The sequence below is a fragment of the Coturnix japonica genome, chromosome 4 (assembly GCF_001577835.2).
Source record: "Coturnix japonica isolate 7356 chromosome 4, Coturnix japonica 2.1, whole genome shotgun sequence".
NCBI classification, from domain to species: domain Eukaryota; kingdom Metazoa; phylum Chordata; class Aves; order Galliformes; family Phasianidae; genus Coturnix; species Coturnix japonica.
In genome coordinates this window covers 76542721-76559333 of record NC_029519.1, presented here as the reverse complement: position 1 = coordinate 76559333, position 16613 = coordinate 76542721, and the positions used below count along the sequence as shown (strand labels likewise).

The window sequence follows — 16613 nt, the reverse complement described above, 5'->3', positions numbered from 1 at the left end:
GAGAGATTCACACCTGTTAGCTTTGATTGAAAGATTATCTGTATACAGTATACTCACGCTCTCAAAACCTTTGCTTTAAATGATTCTTTGCAGAAAGATATCCTTGTTTCTTAACAAAGAAAAGAAAGGCATTTTAAGTGCTTGACACAATCTAAGTAATTTTGCATTACAGATACAGTCTGCCACGTATTTTTTCTGAGCTAACCTTGTTCGCGCCAAAGGTTGTGTTTGCTTGTAGCGGTTTCTAATATTAAGGGAAGTTTTCTTGTCCAAATCCTGACAGAGTCTTTTGGGTTAATTCTGTCTCACTTTGATCGTTTTGATACAAAGCTCTCTAGAAAGGCTTTCTGCTTTTCACACAATGACAGAAGCTGAGATGCAGACCTATCCTTCCCCCTTCCCAGTTAGATCAATTCAAGGTTATTCCCTTCAGCGGCATATTAAGCGTTGAGACAAAACATTGCTGTGGAGGTTCCATCGACCCTCACGAATGGCAAGTCTACACCCTAATAAACGTCATGATACCATTTCTTGTTAGCCTAGATGTTCCTTTGCTTAGTTCCCACCTATTCTATTTAATTATCATTTCTCCTATTGCGGCTCCTTCTGCTATTTTCCAGGCCATTTTCCAATGTTCAGGTTACTCTTTTAAATGGTTGGTTTGGTTTTTTTTTGTTTGTTTGGTTTTTTTTGTTTGTTTTTTGAAGCAGTGTTTTTTAAAGCCTTGCTGACTTTGGGAAGCTAAGTTAGGTAGCAAGGTGAACGTGACACATTCATTGCTTTCATTAGAGAAGGTGATGTGAGGATGAGTGAGCAAGGAAGGAGCACTGATCTGCTCTGGTTGATATTCTTGGGGTAGATGTCATTTCAATCTCTTCTTCTATGAAGAAGTATTTTGGAAAGGAAAATGTTGTCTGTTACGTTGGTGTGAGGAACCACGTCTCTCCATTTCAGCTGCTGTTGGCTGAAAAGTTCTCGTTATTACTGCCAGCTAATAGAGTTGGCCAGCTAATGAGTCTAGCTCAGCTGGTAGCAGCATGTGCTATTCAACTTCTTGGTCTATCTAATTGCATCATTATGGTCCATGCCGACTGGCTAATCGAGCTGTATGAAGTGATTAAGTCGCCCCACTGCTGAGTTGCTGCTGCTGAACTCTGCCTGAAGCTGCCTCACAGTGGGTTTGTTCCTCAGGTGTCACTCATGTTCATTGTCCCTTCAGAGTACTCTGTGGCTGTACTGCTGTGCTTCTTAGATGTTCATCTTGGCATGTTGTGTATTTTAGTATCCGTGAAATAAGAGAGTTCTCTAGATGATTCTGTTTGAGGATGTATTTAGGAATTGAAGCTGAATTGTTATTGGATGTAGTGTTAGTAGCTCCTTGTTTCCACTTTACCTTGATGTAATGGAGGACAGGGGAAATGAGTCCTCTGCTCATCATTGATTTCTTTTTCAGGCCTTGAGCCCCAGTCACCACCAAAAGCACCTGCAAGGAAGGCCCCTGCAGGACCAGCTCTTCTCAGCTCCTCTGCCCGGCTGAAAGGGAATGAAGATGAACTGGATCCAACCTGTGCAGCTGCAACACTGAAGCTTATCAAAGACAAACTACCAAAGTTAACACCTCCACTGGCCAGGTTATTTTTGTTCAGTTTGTCAGGATTTGAAGAAACCTCTTACTTGTATTTATTACTAAAGAAAACACATAGAAGGTTGCTCAGGAACTGGGCATGCAAAAAGTTCAGGCTGTCTTGTTTTCATTTGAAAGGTACAATTATTTTGCTCAGATGTACATTTACTGCTTAAAATTGGGGAGTTTGTTAGTGATTCCTTTGGACTCTTAAGGAATATTTTACTAATCATTCCATTTAGGTTTAGTTTGGTGTAAATGGCCTCATTGTAACCTTTGCGATGGGAGGTGGGGAAAAAAAAAGACAGTGCTATAAAGGTAGTTGTAGTCTTAGATCTAAGTTAACATTAGGTTTGGTATGAAAACAGAGAAAAAGTTGTGGTCATTGTTATTCTCTCTTGACTTTTCATTGCTTTTCTCTAGTGAGTCTGCAACTACTGAGCCAACAGCTTTGGAAGAGCCTGACAGTAAGAGAAGAAAACTAGATGCGGAAAGAGCTAAAGCTCCCCTTATGCCTTTTGGGTTAGATCTTCACTACTGGGGACAGGATCAGCCAAATGCTGGGAAGATTCTGAAGTAAATGCTCTTTCTCTTTTAAGATAGATTAAACAAATACATAGATTTACTTGTACTCAGAGGTCACACAGTGGGGTGACTGCTATTTCTTTTGGTAATTACTTTTCTTCTTTCCCTTGTGTTGTGGGACCCATAAACAAAGTCAGAAATTCTACCTCAAAAGGGTATTTGTTTTGAGAAGTTGTGGTACTAATTAAATATCCTTTGATGCTTCAAAGGGCTTTTTTTTTCTGCTCTTTTCATGTTTGTATATTATTTGTAGCATGGCAGCACTTCAATTTAAATTGGTACCTTATTATGCAAAGTATTTTGCAGGTCCATAATAGGCAATCCCTCTGCTGAAGACTTCACAGTCTAAATAAATAACAGACAAGTTAGGAGAAAGACAAGGGTGATGTCAGGTATTTTTCCTGACTTTATGGAGTGGTAACTGAGGAAACTGATCTGCTTGTTCAGTTACACGAGGAATAGTTGGAAGTTACAGGATTTGTGTTTTGATCTCTCGCTTTCCATTCTTGTCTGGGAAGGTTCTGTGTTCTTTGGAGATGAAGCACTGCTAGTTTGAGAAAAGCTCTAAGCTCTATGTAATCATAATGTAGACTATACAAACTGTAAATGGTGCTGTGGTGTGAACCCAAGGAAAATACCATCTTCATCTCCACCTATGGAAACTGAGGAACGCTGGTTTTCATGACAGGTTCTTCTGCCCTGCCAATCTTTCATGTAACATTATTCTTCTTTACTTCACTTCTTCACAATAGCCAGGAGAATGTCCAGCTTGTGGAAATAAGCCTAATTTGGCCAGTGCCTTTTTAGGATAATACCCTCTTCAGTGGTGTGTTTGCTGAGCAAAAGAACAAGAAGAAAGATTTGCTTCTGTATTTGGTTATATAAAGTGCTGAATATATTTTAAATTATTGAAAGTCAGTGAAATTTGATACATAATAGTGCTTTAACCGATACTCCACGCTTTGGGTTTTGTCTGGTTGGGTGTAACCAGCCTATTAAGTGGTTAAGGTTTTCAGCAAGGCTTTAAGAAGCATTTGACTTTGATAATGCCAAAAAGGTAGTGAGGCCTTATTTTACATTGCAAATGAGTTATTCAAGTCATAAGTGAAATCAAAAGCATATTTCACTGCCTGTCTGCCTTGTGCTGTACTGTTTTATTTTTATGCTTCTCAATAAAATAGAGGGCATACTTCTGAACCTTATGGTCTATAACTACAGATATGCCAATCTAACCAAAGATAATTTAAGTAGTCGTGCACACACAATACCATTGACCCTTGGATGTAAAACGTATTTATTGAAAAAGTAAAACAGTCATTGACCAACTCCTTTAACTTTTCTATCCTACAGAGATGCTAGAAAAAAAGCCACACCAACAGTAGACAATGGAGTGTGTATGGGGCTTGAATCTTTTAAATCTGAAGTGGCAGTCTTTCCCTTTCACTTATTTAACAGTACACTTACTTGCAACAGCATGTACAAGAAATTAACGTTTTAAAATCTTGGTGGTAAGACTTGCTGGAAGAAAGATGGTTTTCCAAATCATCTTTAGCTGGTAAATGTAGCCATGTGTTACTGTGACCCAGGTTTGGGCTGTACTGTTTTTCCCACTTTCAGCCTTCACTTGCAACGCCTATCAAGTTAGTTTAAGAACACTTAATAAGATTGTTCTACTGTGTAGAGACAGCTATGCTAGCTTAACCAACTGGTTTTGGAAAGCCTGTGCCTTCCAGACTGAAGATTTACCTCTTCCTTGAGTTAGAGATCTTACTTAGTATGCTCATAGGCTGAGAGCAAATGAGCTGGTACAGATCACCCTAGCCTGTTTCTGATACTTGAATTAGCTTATTTGCTACTTGCTTGAGGATCTCTGTGTGCATCAAACTGCTTTAGAATTGATATTTATCCAAGCTTTTGTTAGGCTTCCCATTAGTAATAAACTTTATATGAACTTGTGGAAAGAGTGCAATGTTTCCAATAGCTGGACTTTCTTTCAGATTCCTGTTAACTGTGGCTTGCCATTTATTTCTCCTATTGTGTAGATAGAGGTTTTAATGGAAATTTTAGACCCGTTATTTGTTTACACCAGCAACATTCATTGGGGTAATGATCTTCTGTTCCCCTCATCTCTCTTTTTTCATGCACGGTTCTTCTTGAGTTCTTCCTTTTTAAAATGTTGCTTAAATTGTAACAATAGGAAATCAGAAAATGTTGGGATTTAGCAACTTTATTCTTTACTCCACTGTAAGAAATGTGGAGAGGAAGTGTTTTATATGGTAACTATGAATAGTGTGTTTGAATGTCAGCATAGGAATCAATCTTTAAAGTCCAGTTCCAAACACTAATCTAATCATAGAATCATCGGTGTTGTATAATCTTGTTGCCTTTATGAAGCTGAAGTACCGTATCATTCGAATGTATTAATATATTTAAAAGATGCTTGTAACTTTTCTGTTTAGTTTGTATTTTGCAGATTGAAAACTTTCTGCAATGAAATATTGTGGAGACGTATCTGTATTACTGTGCTTAATGTTAACTAGCCCCCATTGTTGCTCTTTTGCCTTTTATCTCCTAATGAAATGATACATACTTTATGACAGGTTAGAGCACCGGTGAGGTAGGTATGATGACAAAGTTATTGGACAGGAGGAATCTCTCTAACAAGGATTCTTCCTATTGAACACTTGTTTTCCTCATCATCAGCTTAGCTCATAAACACCCCATAAGTTTCTTAGTGTTACTAACACTGTGCAGAAAAAGAGCCTACTGAACCTAGAAGAATCAACAAGGCTCAGCTGATGGGTCACAGTATGTCACAAGATGCTCTTGTTTCAGCTTCTGCTTCTCTGCAGAAGATTAGACATGATCAAGTTGTTTCCTCCCTGATCTATCTTGTGTGTTCCTTTATAGGAGTATTTTGTTATGAAGAGTATTAAGAATAGAATTACAAAGTTATTCACTGAAACTGGATATTGAATCACTGCCTCTGAATGCCAAATCACCAGCTAGAGCTAAGACTGGCAACAGATGAGCAGGTTGAAGAGAAATCAATACTAGTCAGGCTTTGGTGATATTTTCAAAACTATCTTCATAATAGGAATCTACAACTCTTTCTATAAGACTCAAGCATTATGATAAAGCTTCCGCTCCTTTTACATGTAATTTTACTTCAGGATTATGCTGGCATCTCTGTGCTTTCTTACACCAGGTGGCTCAGCATGCTTGGCTGGGAAAGGCACAACTTATCTACAAACAAATAATTTTTGCATTGTTTTCCCAGATTTACTTCCGAGCATCGATTTTGGGCACCCAGTGAAGTAGAAGAAGAGGTAGAAAATAAAGAAATAAGTGAAATGTTAAAAACAAGATATATAACATTTGCTGGCAAGTTTGAACCAGTGAAGCATAAATGTCGAGCACCAATGCCTGATGGAAGTCTGTGCGAAAGACAAGATCGGATTAAGGTGAGCACCAAGTAACATCATTTCCAGGATATGTGGAAATTATATCCTATATGGAGAGGATCTCATTAAAACTTACCTATAGAAGTCTATTTTGCATTGTAAATATAACTGAAGGGATTGAACGATGCTATACATGGAGAAGCTTCATGTTGATACCTGCTTTGTGTGGGAAGTGCTCTTTTTGTAAGGAAGTAGCACACGTTTAAAGAACTCTCAAATATTTCTGGCGTTCATTTTAAGTATCTGTATTGTATTTATTACTCTTACATTGAAGTACTTGACAGTGAAGCAGTGAAAGTTGGTTTCTGAAAAGTTCTCCTAATTTAGGGTGTATTTGACTGTACTTTTAGAAATGTGGTTGTTATGGGGGGGCTAAGAAATTTTATTCACAAATTAAATGTTATGAAAACTATACCCCATGCAGCCTCAAATTATGAGCCCTACTAAGCAGAGATCCTTTACTTATGTACTGTATTCTGATATCCCCGTTCTTTAGTTATCTGAGATTGAGGGGATCGGGTTGCATTAAAGTACTTTAACAGGATAAGGGTATATGATAAACAGCAACCATAATGCAGCATGAGTACCTTGGTTCCAGAGGTGGTAGAATGGACTTCCTGTTAAGAACGAATACTTTTATCATAGAAATTATTTCTTTGGCATTCTGAATGTATTCAACATGTGATGTTTATGGGATCCTGATGCCTTATAACAAGACATAGTTTTACCATTTGATTCCAGTATCAGGGCATATGCTCTATTGAAAAACAAGTAAATATATTTTCATTCTCAAGTTGTGCATATTTTTTCCTTTCTTTCTCAAGTGCCCTTTCCATGGGAAGATCGTTCCTCGAGATGACCGTGGGATTCCCATTAATGCAGAGAACAGAGCCAGAGAAGAAAAAATGCGCTTTGAGAAGCAAGCAGCTCAACCAGGTTTGTGTGCACATAGAGTCTGGAAACAATATCAAAGTATTGGGTGGAGATTAAGATAAGCTTTGAGAATATGCATAGCATGTGTATTTTACAAATGCTTTTATATAGAGTATAAGTTATTTACAGTATCTACAATTTATTTGCATTTTACATCAGATTATGTTATTTATAGTATTTACAATTGGACAGCAGTCTCAGAACAGAGTTGGACAAGTGAGGTGCAATATATGGATGAAAAGCTGATTCTTTTGTTGCTGAAGACACAAGTGAAGATACACCAAATGTATCATATTTCTGTTTTGCTCCTGGCCACATTCTCTTATGTAAATCCCCACATTTTAATTTGCAGATCATTTGCAATGATTCTTACTTATCTCAGAAGTATAAATGAATGTACACACAGAATAAGGTTAGCTTGGCATTTTTTCTTTATTTTCAGTGATTCTTACAATGTTCCTAACACTTTGCAGACTTGAGATCTATCCAACAGGACATAGTATATAATTGGAGGGAAGAGATTTCTTTTCAAAGCTTTTATCTATTCAGCCTTTCTCTTATGAAGAAAGGCTGAGGGACTTGGGCTTGTTTTGCTTGGAAAAGAGAAGGCTCCAGGGACACCTCTTTGTGGCATTTGAGTACTTGAAGGGAGCTTATAAGCAGGAGGGGGGGGACACACTTTTTACACAGTCTGATAGTGATAGGACAAAGGCAAATGGTTTTGAACTAAAAGAGGAGAAACTTAGGTTAGATGTTAGGAAGGTTGTTGAGACCTTGGCACAGGCTGCCCAGGGAGCTGTGGGTGCCCCATTCCTGGAGGGTTTCAGGGCCGGGTTGGATGGGGCCCTGGGCAGCCTGATCTAGTGACTGGCAACCAGTCCATGACAGGGGTTGGAACTCAGTGATCTTTAAGGTCCTTCCAACCTAAGCCATTCTTTGAATCTGTAATTCCCCAGCAGGCCTTAGTTTTTGCTGTTTTAAACTATTTATTCTAAGTGAACAATCTGTATTTTTATTAAACTAACCTTTAGGCTTTATCATTTTAATACCTTGTAGTATGATCCCTTAAGGAGAGGGGCAGTTTTTTTGCTCTTTAAGCTCTTGCTGACCTAATGTTTATGGATTTCACAGTTATGTATGGTATTAATGATGCTACTGAACCTTTCACCAGTTCTCTTTGGTGTGGGTGAAGTGCCCTGTTCACAGGGTTTACATCCTTGTCCGGGTAGAGTGAAGTGCTCTAAGCTGACCTCCAACCAGCAGCACAGGAAATGGGCTGACATAGTGAAGCCAGGCCAGAGATGTAAATATTGTGCCTGAGAAATGAAGTTCCCTGCTTAGTTATGACAAACTAAAACCAGCAAATTAGGCTGGTAGGTGTTCTTGAGGGACTGGTTTCAAACTGGAAACTAATACTCTGATAGAAAAATCACTTGTGCTGAAAAATATTGATTTCTTTTTTTTTATTCTGTGGAATTGCCATTGCTCTAGGCTAGACATAATACTTATTTTTATTACAGTGTCAGCGCAGTGTTGTTAGAGGCTTCTCACCTCTGGCCCACAAGGATGTATATGTTAGTCCCAAAACACTGTTGACATTGCGATGTTGCATTATTGAGTGCCATTGTTAAGCTGAGATGTCACACAAAGGTCCATCCTGTCTGTCTGGGGAGATACTGAGCGAGCAATAGTGCTTAATTTATTGGACAAAACCTTTAAGGTTTCTAAAGCCATATGTAAACCAAATGTCACTAAATACCTTTTATCCACTGCTTATGATTTCTTTCTTTTTTTTTTTTTTTTTTCCTGTGCCTCAGAATTTTCATTAACCTTTAGAAAGGGTGTTTTTTTGGTTGTTTTGGGGAGTCGAGGGGGAGTGGGAAGGGGGTTGTGTTGCTTGGGTTTGGGTTATTTTTGCTTTGTTTGCTTGTTTTGCTTTGCTTTTTTGCTTCAAGTCTGAGCAGCGCTGCTGCGCAATGCACATAAATAGCGATCCACCATAAGTGCTTTGGTCTTAGGACTGACAGCATCGTGTCCTAATGGTGACAGCTGGAAAAATGCCAAACATTAAAGCTGGAGTATTGGTTGTGTAATTAAATGCTACCAAAATCTTCCTACGTCTTTTTCTTATTGGATTGCAGCGCTTCTTTTCATCCGTGAGTGGTCAAAGAGGAAAACAATTACACAGAAATGACACCATTTATGTAATAATGACTATGTTTTGACAACACTATCATTGATATTATACATCGTTTTTTAAACTGGTACAAATTTTGTAATTCTAACTAATGTCCACAAAACGGTGCTTTGGGCTCTTTGGTCCTCAAACAATGAATCAGGAGGGATTACACTGACCTGCTAATCTGTAGCGTTCATCCTCTTCCAATGGTTCGCACACAGGAGCAAATTAAGTGCCTATTTTTTGTGTCAACCCTGCAGAGTATCTGGTTTTTCAGCCCTTAGTGACTTGTTAACAAACAGGTATCAGGACAGGCTGGTGAAGGCAGGCCGCTGGCCAGTCAGATGTGAAATAGCATCTCTTTACTAACTACAGTATTGATTCCCGCCTACCCCTGCAAACTGTGTAATTTTCTTTTCCCTGCTGCTAAACTCAGTAACAATGTATGAAGAGCTTTAGGGGCCCATCAATGCTCAAAAAGGCTGCTCTTCCCTGGCATTCTATTGATTTTTCTCAAAGGCTTTTAAATTGCTCCTTCATTTTACTCAAATGCTCATTTCATCTCTACTGGATGCCGGCATTTTTTCCTTGTGTTTAAACAATTGCTCCATTCACTGGGTTCCTAAACTGTGACGCCTTCTTATTACTGGGAGATAAACTGTTTAGACAGTTTTCCTTAATCTTGGATTAATCGTTCCTGTATCTGAATTGTACTGTTCTGTATTCATTCAGTTACAAAAAAAAACAAGCCACCAAAGAAACCCATCTCCTCAAGTCTTATGATCTATCAAGTATACAGGTTCTATTTTCTCCCTCTGTGATTCTCCTGCTCAGTTCCTACATAGCTCTGTTTTCCTCATGCTTTTTTTGTTGTTATTATTGGATTTTAACCTCTTTGCTTTTGCATATCGTACCAATAGGTTTGATCTCACCAGTCCCTGGCAAATAGCTCTGCCATTCCTAAGCGCTGCATTCTTAAGTACCTCTGGCCTTCTTGAAACGTTATCAGCATTTGTCCTGCTTTGTACATAAGTGAAATAATATTGCCATTTAGAACTGTATATTTTCCCAAAGGTGTTAAATGAGAGTAGAAGTTTGGTGTTACAGATTCTGCTGACTTACGTGAATCTTTATGACAAATGACTGGTTATTAAAATAAGGAATTTTGACTTTCATGCTGTGTGGACAACATCACTCTCAAACTACATGTTCAACATGTTTATAAAGTGGTGCCATTTTCTTTCTCCAGGCAGGAAAAATTGATCTGTCCTCTGGCCACATTTTTACTTACTGCTGCTTTTATCTCTCATTCTTGTTCTGGTGTGCAAGACACTGTACTAATGATGAAAGATAACTGCTTCCTCAGATTTACAGTCTGATTCATTTATGCTTATTCCCGTGGTGACTCCTATGATCAGATTTCACTTAGAGAGGTTGGATTCTGAAGCATTAAGGATTGTACAGAACTGTAAAACAAGGTTTTGAAGAAAGATGTTCGCTTGGGCTATTGTCAAGAAATCTGATTTAAATAAGGTGTCTGATCAAGCGTGGAGTACATGGAAACAGTGATCCTTTCGGATGAAAATTGGACTTATGACCTTATTGCCACATCTTATTCAAGAATACTTGAATAATACTTACAAGAATACTTATCACATGTAAGATGCCAGTCACATTTTGAAGCAAATAAAGTTAAATGTTACCATATAGGTACCCTCTATTCTGCTCTAAAGTTGGCAAGCTCCGTATTTTTCATTTTTAAGCTTTTTGTTCAGAATTTATTCCTGGAGATAAGTTCCTCAGCTCCATTGTTGGCACTTTGTTCAGTTCCTAAATAATGATTGCTGTGTTTTTGTCAGCTCTCCCGAATTGAATATTTTCCTCGAAATTGTGTTGCTGTAAAATCTTAAAGTCTTCATACAGAACAGTTTTATCTACAGCAGGTAATAATAGATACTGATCCCAGACTGGCAGGGCTTTTTTATCAAGGTCTGTGGTTTTGACTAACTGCTTTATCGTCCTCTCCCTTCATGTACGCAACTTAAAGCACACTGACTCTGCCTTTGCCTAGGGGTGACAAGAACCTTTACCTTAGGTAAGGCTGCAAATTCTGCTTAGGCTTGTATTTTCAAAGTGCCTGATTTTTCCTTATAAACAGAGTGGCGAGATCCAGAATTCATGAGAGAAGTTGAAGCAGCCACGGGAGTGGATCTTGGTTCCTCTAAAATTAAGGGGAAAGGAGGAAAAAAGAAAGGGAAGAGGAAATACCCAAATCTGACAGACCTGAAGCAGCAGGCTAACACTTCTCGTTCCCGGCTTGAGAAGATAGTCTTCAATAAGTAAGATACTTATGTTTTCTGAAGCTTGCTAAATGATTGTTTCCCTTTGTTTTAGTGGTGGTTTTGTTACTACACAATGAACAGCTTCCTTTGCCAGTGGCAGAGCACAAATGCCTTCTGTGCTGCTGGAGTGCAAAGACCAGCAGGTAGTGATGACCGAGGTTATTTCTTAGAATATGATTTGCAGTTAATTTATAAAACTTCCCTATTATTTTTTATCATCATTTTCATCTATTGTAGCCTGTAATTGCTATAGTGTCTTCTTTGAATGAACATTTATTAATGGATGGATGCTGCTGTGTGCATACAGAAAGCACTGGATGTGGAAAGAGTGACTTCTCCCTTTTCTCCCAGCATGAGTTCAGACAGTGCAAACTACTTGGATTGAAAAACAGCAAATACTCGGAAATGTTAAGAACCTAAAATAATCATAACTTCCACATACTGAAGGCCAGGCACTAATGCACACAAGATTATTTTTGCACCCTTACCTTTACATTTCACAAATGTAGCCGATAGCTACTTATTTGCAAGAAAGCTTGGCTTCTCTGAGATAACAGTTCAAGGGATAGAGTGAATATTCTAGCAGTTTGCCCTTGACATTCACACAACTTGCTGGCTCAAGGTAAATGGAGTTCTGAAACTCCACGTAGTTTGTAACAAGGTTCTGCTGACGGAAGAATGTTATAGAAAAGTAGCCAAGTAGCGCAGGGCTGGTGCACAACTTGAATAACTGCAGGAAACACAGCCCTTGTGGAAATATGTTTGCTTAATTGTATGACTCTACAGATGGAATTACTTATTATTTTCTTCATTCTGAAGCAGAATTTACTTCTGGGAAATACCCCCGTGTTATCATGCTGGCTGCTCCTTGGCATTTAAACATTTTAGACAAAGATGTGCCCATGACTTACATAGACATACATGAGAAAACTTCAGGCAGGCTGGCTTAAATGCAAGCAGGAGTCCACAACCCCCCTACAAGCTGAACAGGTTTTAGAACATTTAGTAGCACTATTTGCCTGCTCTCCTGTGCTGTTTCTTGTTTGTAGTCTTGATTAGGTCTGGCTGCAGCACAAACTTATCTGAGCATGCTCTGGTCTTCATCAGATGGGAAGCTGCTGCAATTACTTAGAGTTTTGCATGTTAAAAATGAATTAGTCAGAGCAAGGTGAATTGTAGAAGGTTGTCAAGTCAAAAAAGCAAAAATATGAAGTCATGAGTGATTATTCCCTATATATGTTGTATGAGTTGAACAGCATCCAAGACATGTCTTTGAATTCAGTTTTCCCTTTTATGATGCAGTAGTTATAGTAAAGCTAAATCCATGTTGATTTTGATTACAAAGTAGCACACTTTCTGTGATGTTCTCACGTTACATGATCTTAAAGTCAAATACCATGCTGTTGTTATAATATGAAATTCATATCAGCTTTAACTTTCTAAAGCTGTTTTTGGTTTACTCTGCTCTGTGCTAATGATTACGAATGTGTGTTAGTGCCAGGTATAGGGAATCAAACCTGTCATGTTTTAATAGGTTTCATGCTTTGAAGCACTAAACAAGATGATAACCTTGGCTCCTTATAACAACCCCAAATTACTTGAAATGTATAGGTGATAAACCCAGGCTCTAGTCTGCCAATAAAGTTAAGTGAAATTGCACAGAGATCATCAAGGTGGGATCTCATTTCATTTACAGTATCACACAATCCAGGGGTGCTAATGTAAAAACTACATGACATGAAAGCGGCAAGGCCACTCTCCGCTGCTAAAGGCTCACTTTTCTCCTACCAATTAGGTAATATTTGAAGAGTAATACCATGACTACATTTTTCTTTACTCTGTTAACTTTATAGGCTGAATTTTGTTAAAAGAAACCCACTTCCAAGGTTTTCTTTCTCAGAATGCTTGCTTTGGTTACAGTTGCTGCTGAGAAAGTCTTTAATCCCGCTATTTAGAAGCACTATGGAGAGGTATCCTCTGTTTTCAAATGCTTCAAAATAGCTTTTAAAGTTAAGCCATTAAAGGGAACAGTTAGTTATAACAAAAGTCAGCTTGCCTCAGAGGTAACCAGGGGGGGCAGAGCTATAGCAGGGTGTAGGCCTGATCCTGAAAAGGATCACATCACCTGGTGGATGCCTTTTCCTCATTCTACCAGACACCCTGCAGCATCTGCAAAAGTGGCAGAGAAAAGCAGACTGTTACAGCATGGAGGCTAACGGACTTGAAACCACGACTGTCACTTTGCGTGAGAGAACAGGCAGGCTGTGTTTCCTGAGTACAAATGAATGGAGACATCAATCAGTGCCACATCTTAAACTGGATGGAGTCCAGTTTCCTGTAGAAATCACAGGAAAGGATAGATGCTTTTGAAAAATCAAGTTTACGTGTGCCTATCAGAAATAGCACTAAGAGGATAGAACTGACAGCTATTAAACTGAAAAGCTTTAGATTGGTTTAGTCCTGTTAATAAAACCATCGCTGAATTAAACTATTTGTATTGCTACAGCTAATTTGGTTAACAAGACAATGCGTTCAGCCCCAGTGCTGTGTTCACAGGCCTGATAGCAATTTATCTTAGTTCATTTTTCCCCAACGTTTATAAAAAATCTGAGATTGCATAGAATCAATACAAGAGCTTTTATATATTTTTTGTTTCTCTTGCAGAGGTGCTGTGAAACGAGTGGTGAAAGCAATGAATCAGATGGACCAAAGAAAGCATGAGAAGTTTGCCAACCAGTTTAACTACGCACTGAATTAAGTTGTAACAAAATGCAAAGAAGATCAACAAGAGTGCAACTGTACAAAGCCTTTAGTGCAGGCCTCTGTGTATGAAACACTGCGCTGTGTGCACTTTTACTGGGGTTACTTTTTGAAGGGTTTTTAACTTCTAATTTATTTTACAATTAACATGAATTTTGGCAAAGATGTGGTAGTACATAATGGACTCAATGCACTTAATGATAAGTATTGGAAATTTACCTGAAATAGAACGTACTTTGTATAAAACGTTCAGGGCCTTTTTGCCTTCCTGTGGGACCAATATAATCTACACATTGCCAGCACAGTTGTGATTTGCCTTGACTTTCATACCTTCAGAAAGATGCCTTAGAAACAATCTGATTTTCACTCGAGGTGGTAACACACAAGCTATTTGCTCAGCCTTATTGTCTAGAAAGACTGCCACATCAAGCAGCCTGCCAGCTCCTCTGGCACCTCTGAAGGCTTCTTGCACATGAACTGGAAAAAGCCAAGCCCATTCATGATCAGAAGGTATCAGTTTGACTTCAGCAGGTTTAAGAGACAATTCAAACACAGTAGCTGTGGCATCAGTGTAGAAGCTGAAGTTAACTTGGTCTTGATCTCCTTGTCTTCCAAAGACGGTCTCCCACTGTCTTTCAGAAATGAGTTTGGAAAGTATGTTATGAAAAGTTGTGGAGATACTTAAAACGTGCTGGAGTTTAAGTGACACTAAAAAAGCTGCATTATAAAGAGGCTTTTTAAAGGAAATTACTCAGGTGACTTACGGAGAAAGTGAACTGCCTGTCTTCAATTAAAAAAAAACAATCAGTTGAAGTTGCATCAGTTTCAATCTTAAGAGTGCATGCAGGGACCTAAATACACACAGACACCTGAATTATTGTAACACGTTGGATCCAGATGCTTGGTATCTATGTGGCTTGTTATTGATAGTGTTTAGCCCAATCCCTCATAACTGCTTTGCTGGCTGTCATCATCACGTCAGAAGTAGAATGAAATAAACACTGACTAGTTGTGCTCTTGGGGGGTTTCAGACAGCTTTATCATGAAGGAAATCAGGAGTATCAAGGAAGACAGTGTTTGAACTGAACTTCAGAACCAAAGAAGTCTTCAGTAAAACACAGAACATGACTTAGAATGGATTCCCTGCAGCACCAGCTTAGTTACTCACCTGCTTGAGATACATCCTTGTACAGCAAGAGACTCCCTAAGAATTTAAAATGAAATCCTCTTTGTAGGTTTTGACCACCTCAGACAAGAGCTAATTCACAGATCTGCCACCTATCTGTTGACTTGTACAAGTACTGCTAAGAAAGCAAGCAATGATAATTTAATCTTCCAGGTCTTTGCAGTTTGGAAGACTTTTCCTCTCTAACACATACTTAGAAGCAGACTTCTACACTGTGACAAATAAGAAATAGCCAGCAGCTGTTAAAGCAAGATTTTCTTAGTTATTTACTTCACTGGAAACCAAAGCTCTGTCTACTAACTATCTAGCTAACAGTGAAGGCTGCATCTGAAAGCATATATGGTATATATGGGCTGTATTCATCACCTGTTCAGCTGAATCAACTGATCAACTGGTTTAATCTATTAGCAAAGACAGAAAACAAAAAGCAACAACGGAGCTCACATACTTGAATGCAATATAGCTCAATGGACGCTGATATTACAAAACAATCCAAATGAAAGTGCTTGATCTGGGAGATAGATAGCAGCATATTTTTTGTCACCCTTTTATAACTGTACCACAGCATACTCCTGCTTAGTGGAGATACTGCATCTGCTTTTCAGATACCTAAACACCTTGTATGATTTGGCCCTTGGTCAGTGTTGTTAAGCTGTAAAACAGGTTGAATTTGCCACTTTCCTAGAGGGACGTGGTAGCCCTGAGTTAGAGTGAACTATACAGATATATCTAAGGCATCCTCTTATAAAGAGTGACATTTCAGTGCTAATGTAAGAATAGAAAGCAAGGACTTCTCTGTGCTTATTAGTAGAGCGTGATTGCATCTGGCAACTCAAAAGGAAGAAACTGTAGCCTGTATAAATTTGGTGCTGATGAAGGTGGGAATGAAGGTTCTGACCCTGTAATAGAAAGCACTGCAACAAATGCAGGTTTGGTGTGAAGTTTGTGAGCAAAATAAGAGCACATCTCTCTAAAGTTACTGATACAGAATGATGGGTCCATGCTCACCTCTTACAACATATCATACTATGTAAAACAAGCTGTAGGTTGGTGGCATCTGTGCATTCAAGATGACGTGAAGGAAAACAATAGAATCGATTTTAAATATTCCAATTAAAGCAACTGTAAAAGTGGCCAATAAAGTTTTTCTTTATTATAAAGAGCTGCTGGCCAGAATCAAGAAATGCTGAATCTCAGGAACCTGGCGAACAGAAGCCTAAGTCAGCATGCATTAGAGTAATTCAACAGCAGAGATAGCCATCTGGTGGTGTTTCATACCCATGCAAATACCTGGCTGTTCATGGCTCATCCAGTGCTGTTAATTAATGGTTGTAATCACGGACATGATAGAAACATCTTCATAGGGTACATACTGGAGAAGGTAAGGATATCTGGGTGTTTTGGCGCTACTTATGTGGTGAAAATGAGTCATTAAAGCCATGACTTTTGAAACGATACCACCATGCTGGAAAATAACCTTACAGGATAACCTGAATGCTGATGACATAGAAAGGAACCATCTGCAAATTGTCCCAGAAGA

The 16613-nt window shown here is 38.7% G+C and overlaps 1 protein-coding gene across 1 annotated transcript in view; it reads left to right on the top strand.

The window, feature by feature from the left end:
• The window catches only part of UVSSA (UV stimulated scaffold protein A), a 43234-nt gene extending 27028 nt beyond the window's left edge, over positions 1-16206 (top strand). The window contains exons 8-13 of the mRNA XM_015862857.2: positions 1454-1631; positions 2048-2200; positions 5490-5673; positions 6498-6609; positions 10944-11124; positions 13792-16206. Of these exons, the coding sequence (XP_015718343.1) occupies positions 1454-1631; positions 2048-2200; positions 5490-5673; positions 6498-6609; positions 10944-11124; positions 13792-13885 (902 nt within the window). The 3' untranslated portion in view covers positions 13886-16206. The remainder of the gene's footprint in view (positions 1-1453; positions 1632-2047; positions 2201-5489; positions 5674-6497; positions 6610-10943; positions 11125-13791) is intronic.
• The last annotated feature ends 407 nt before the right edge of the window (positions 16207-16613 follow it).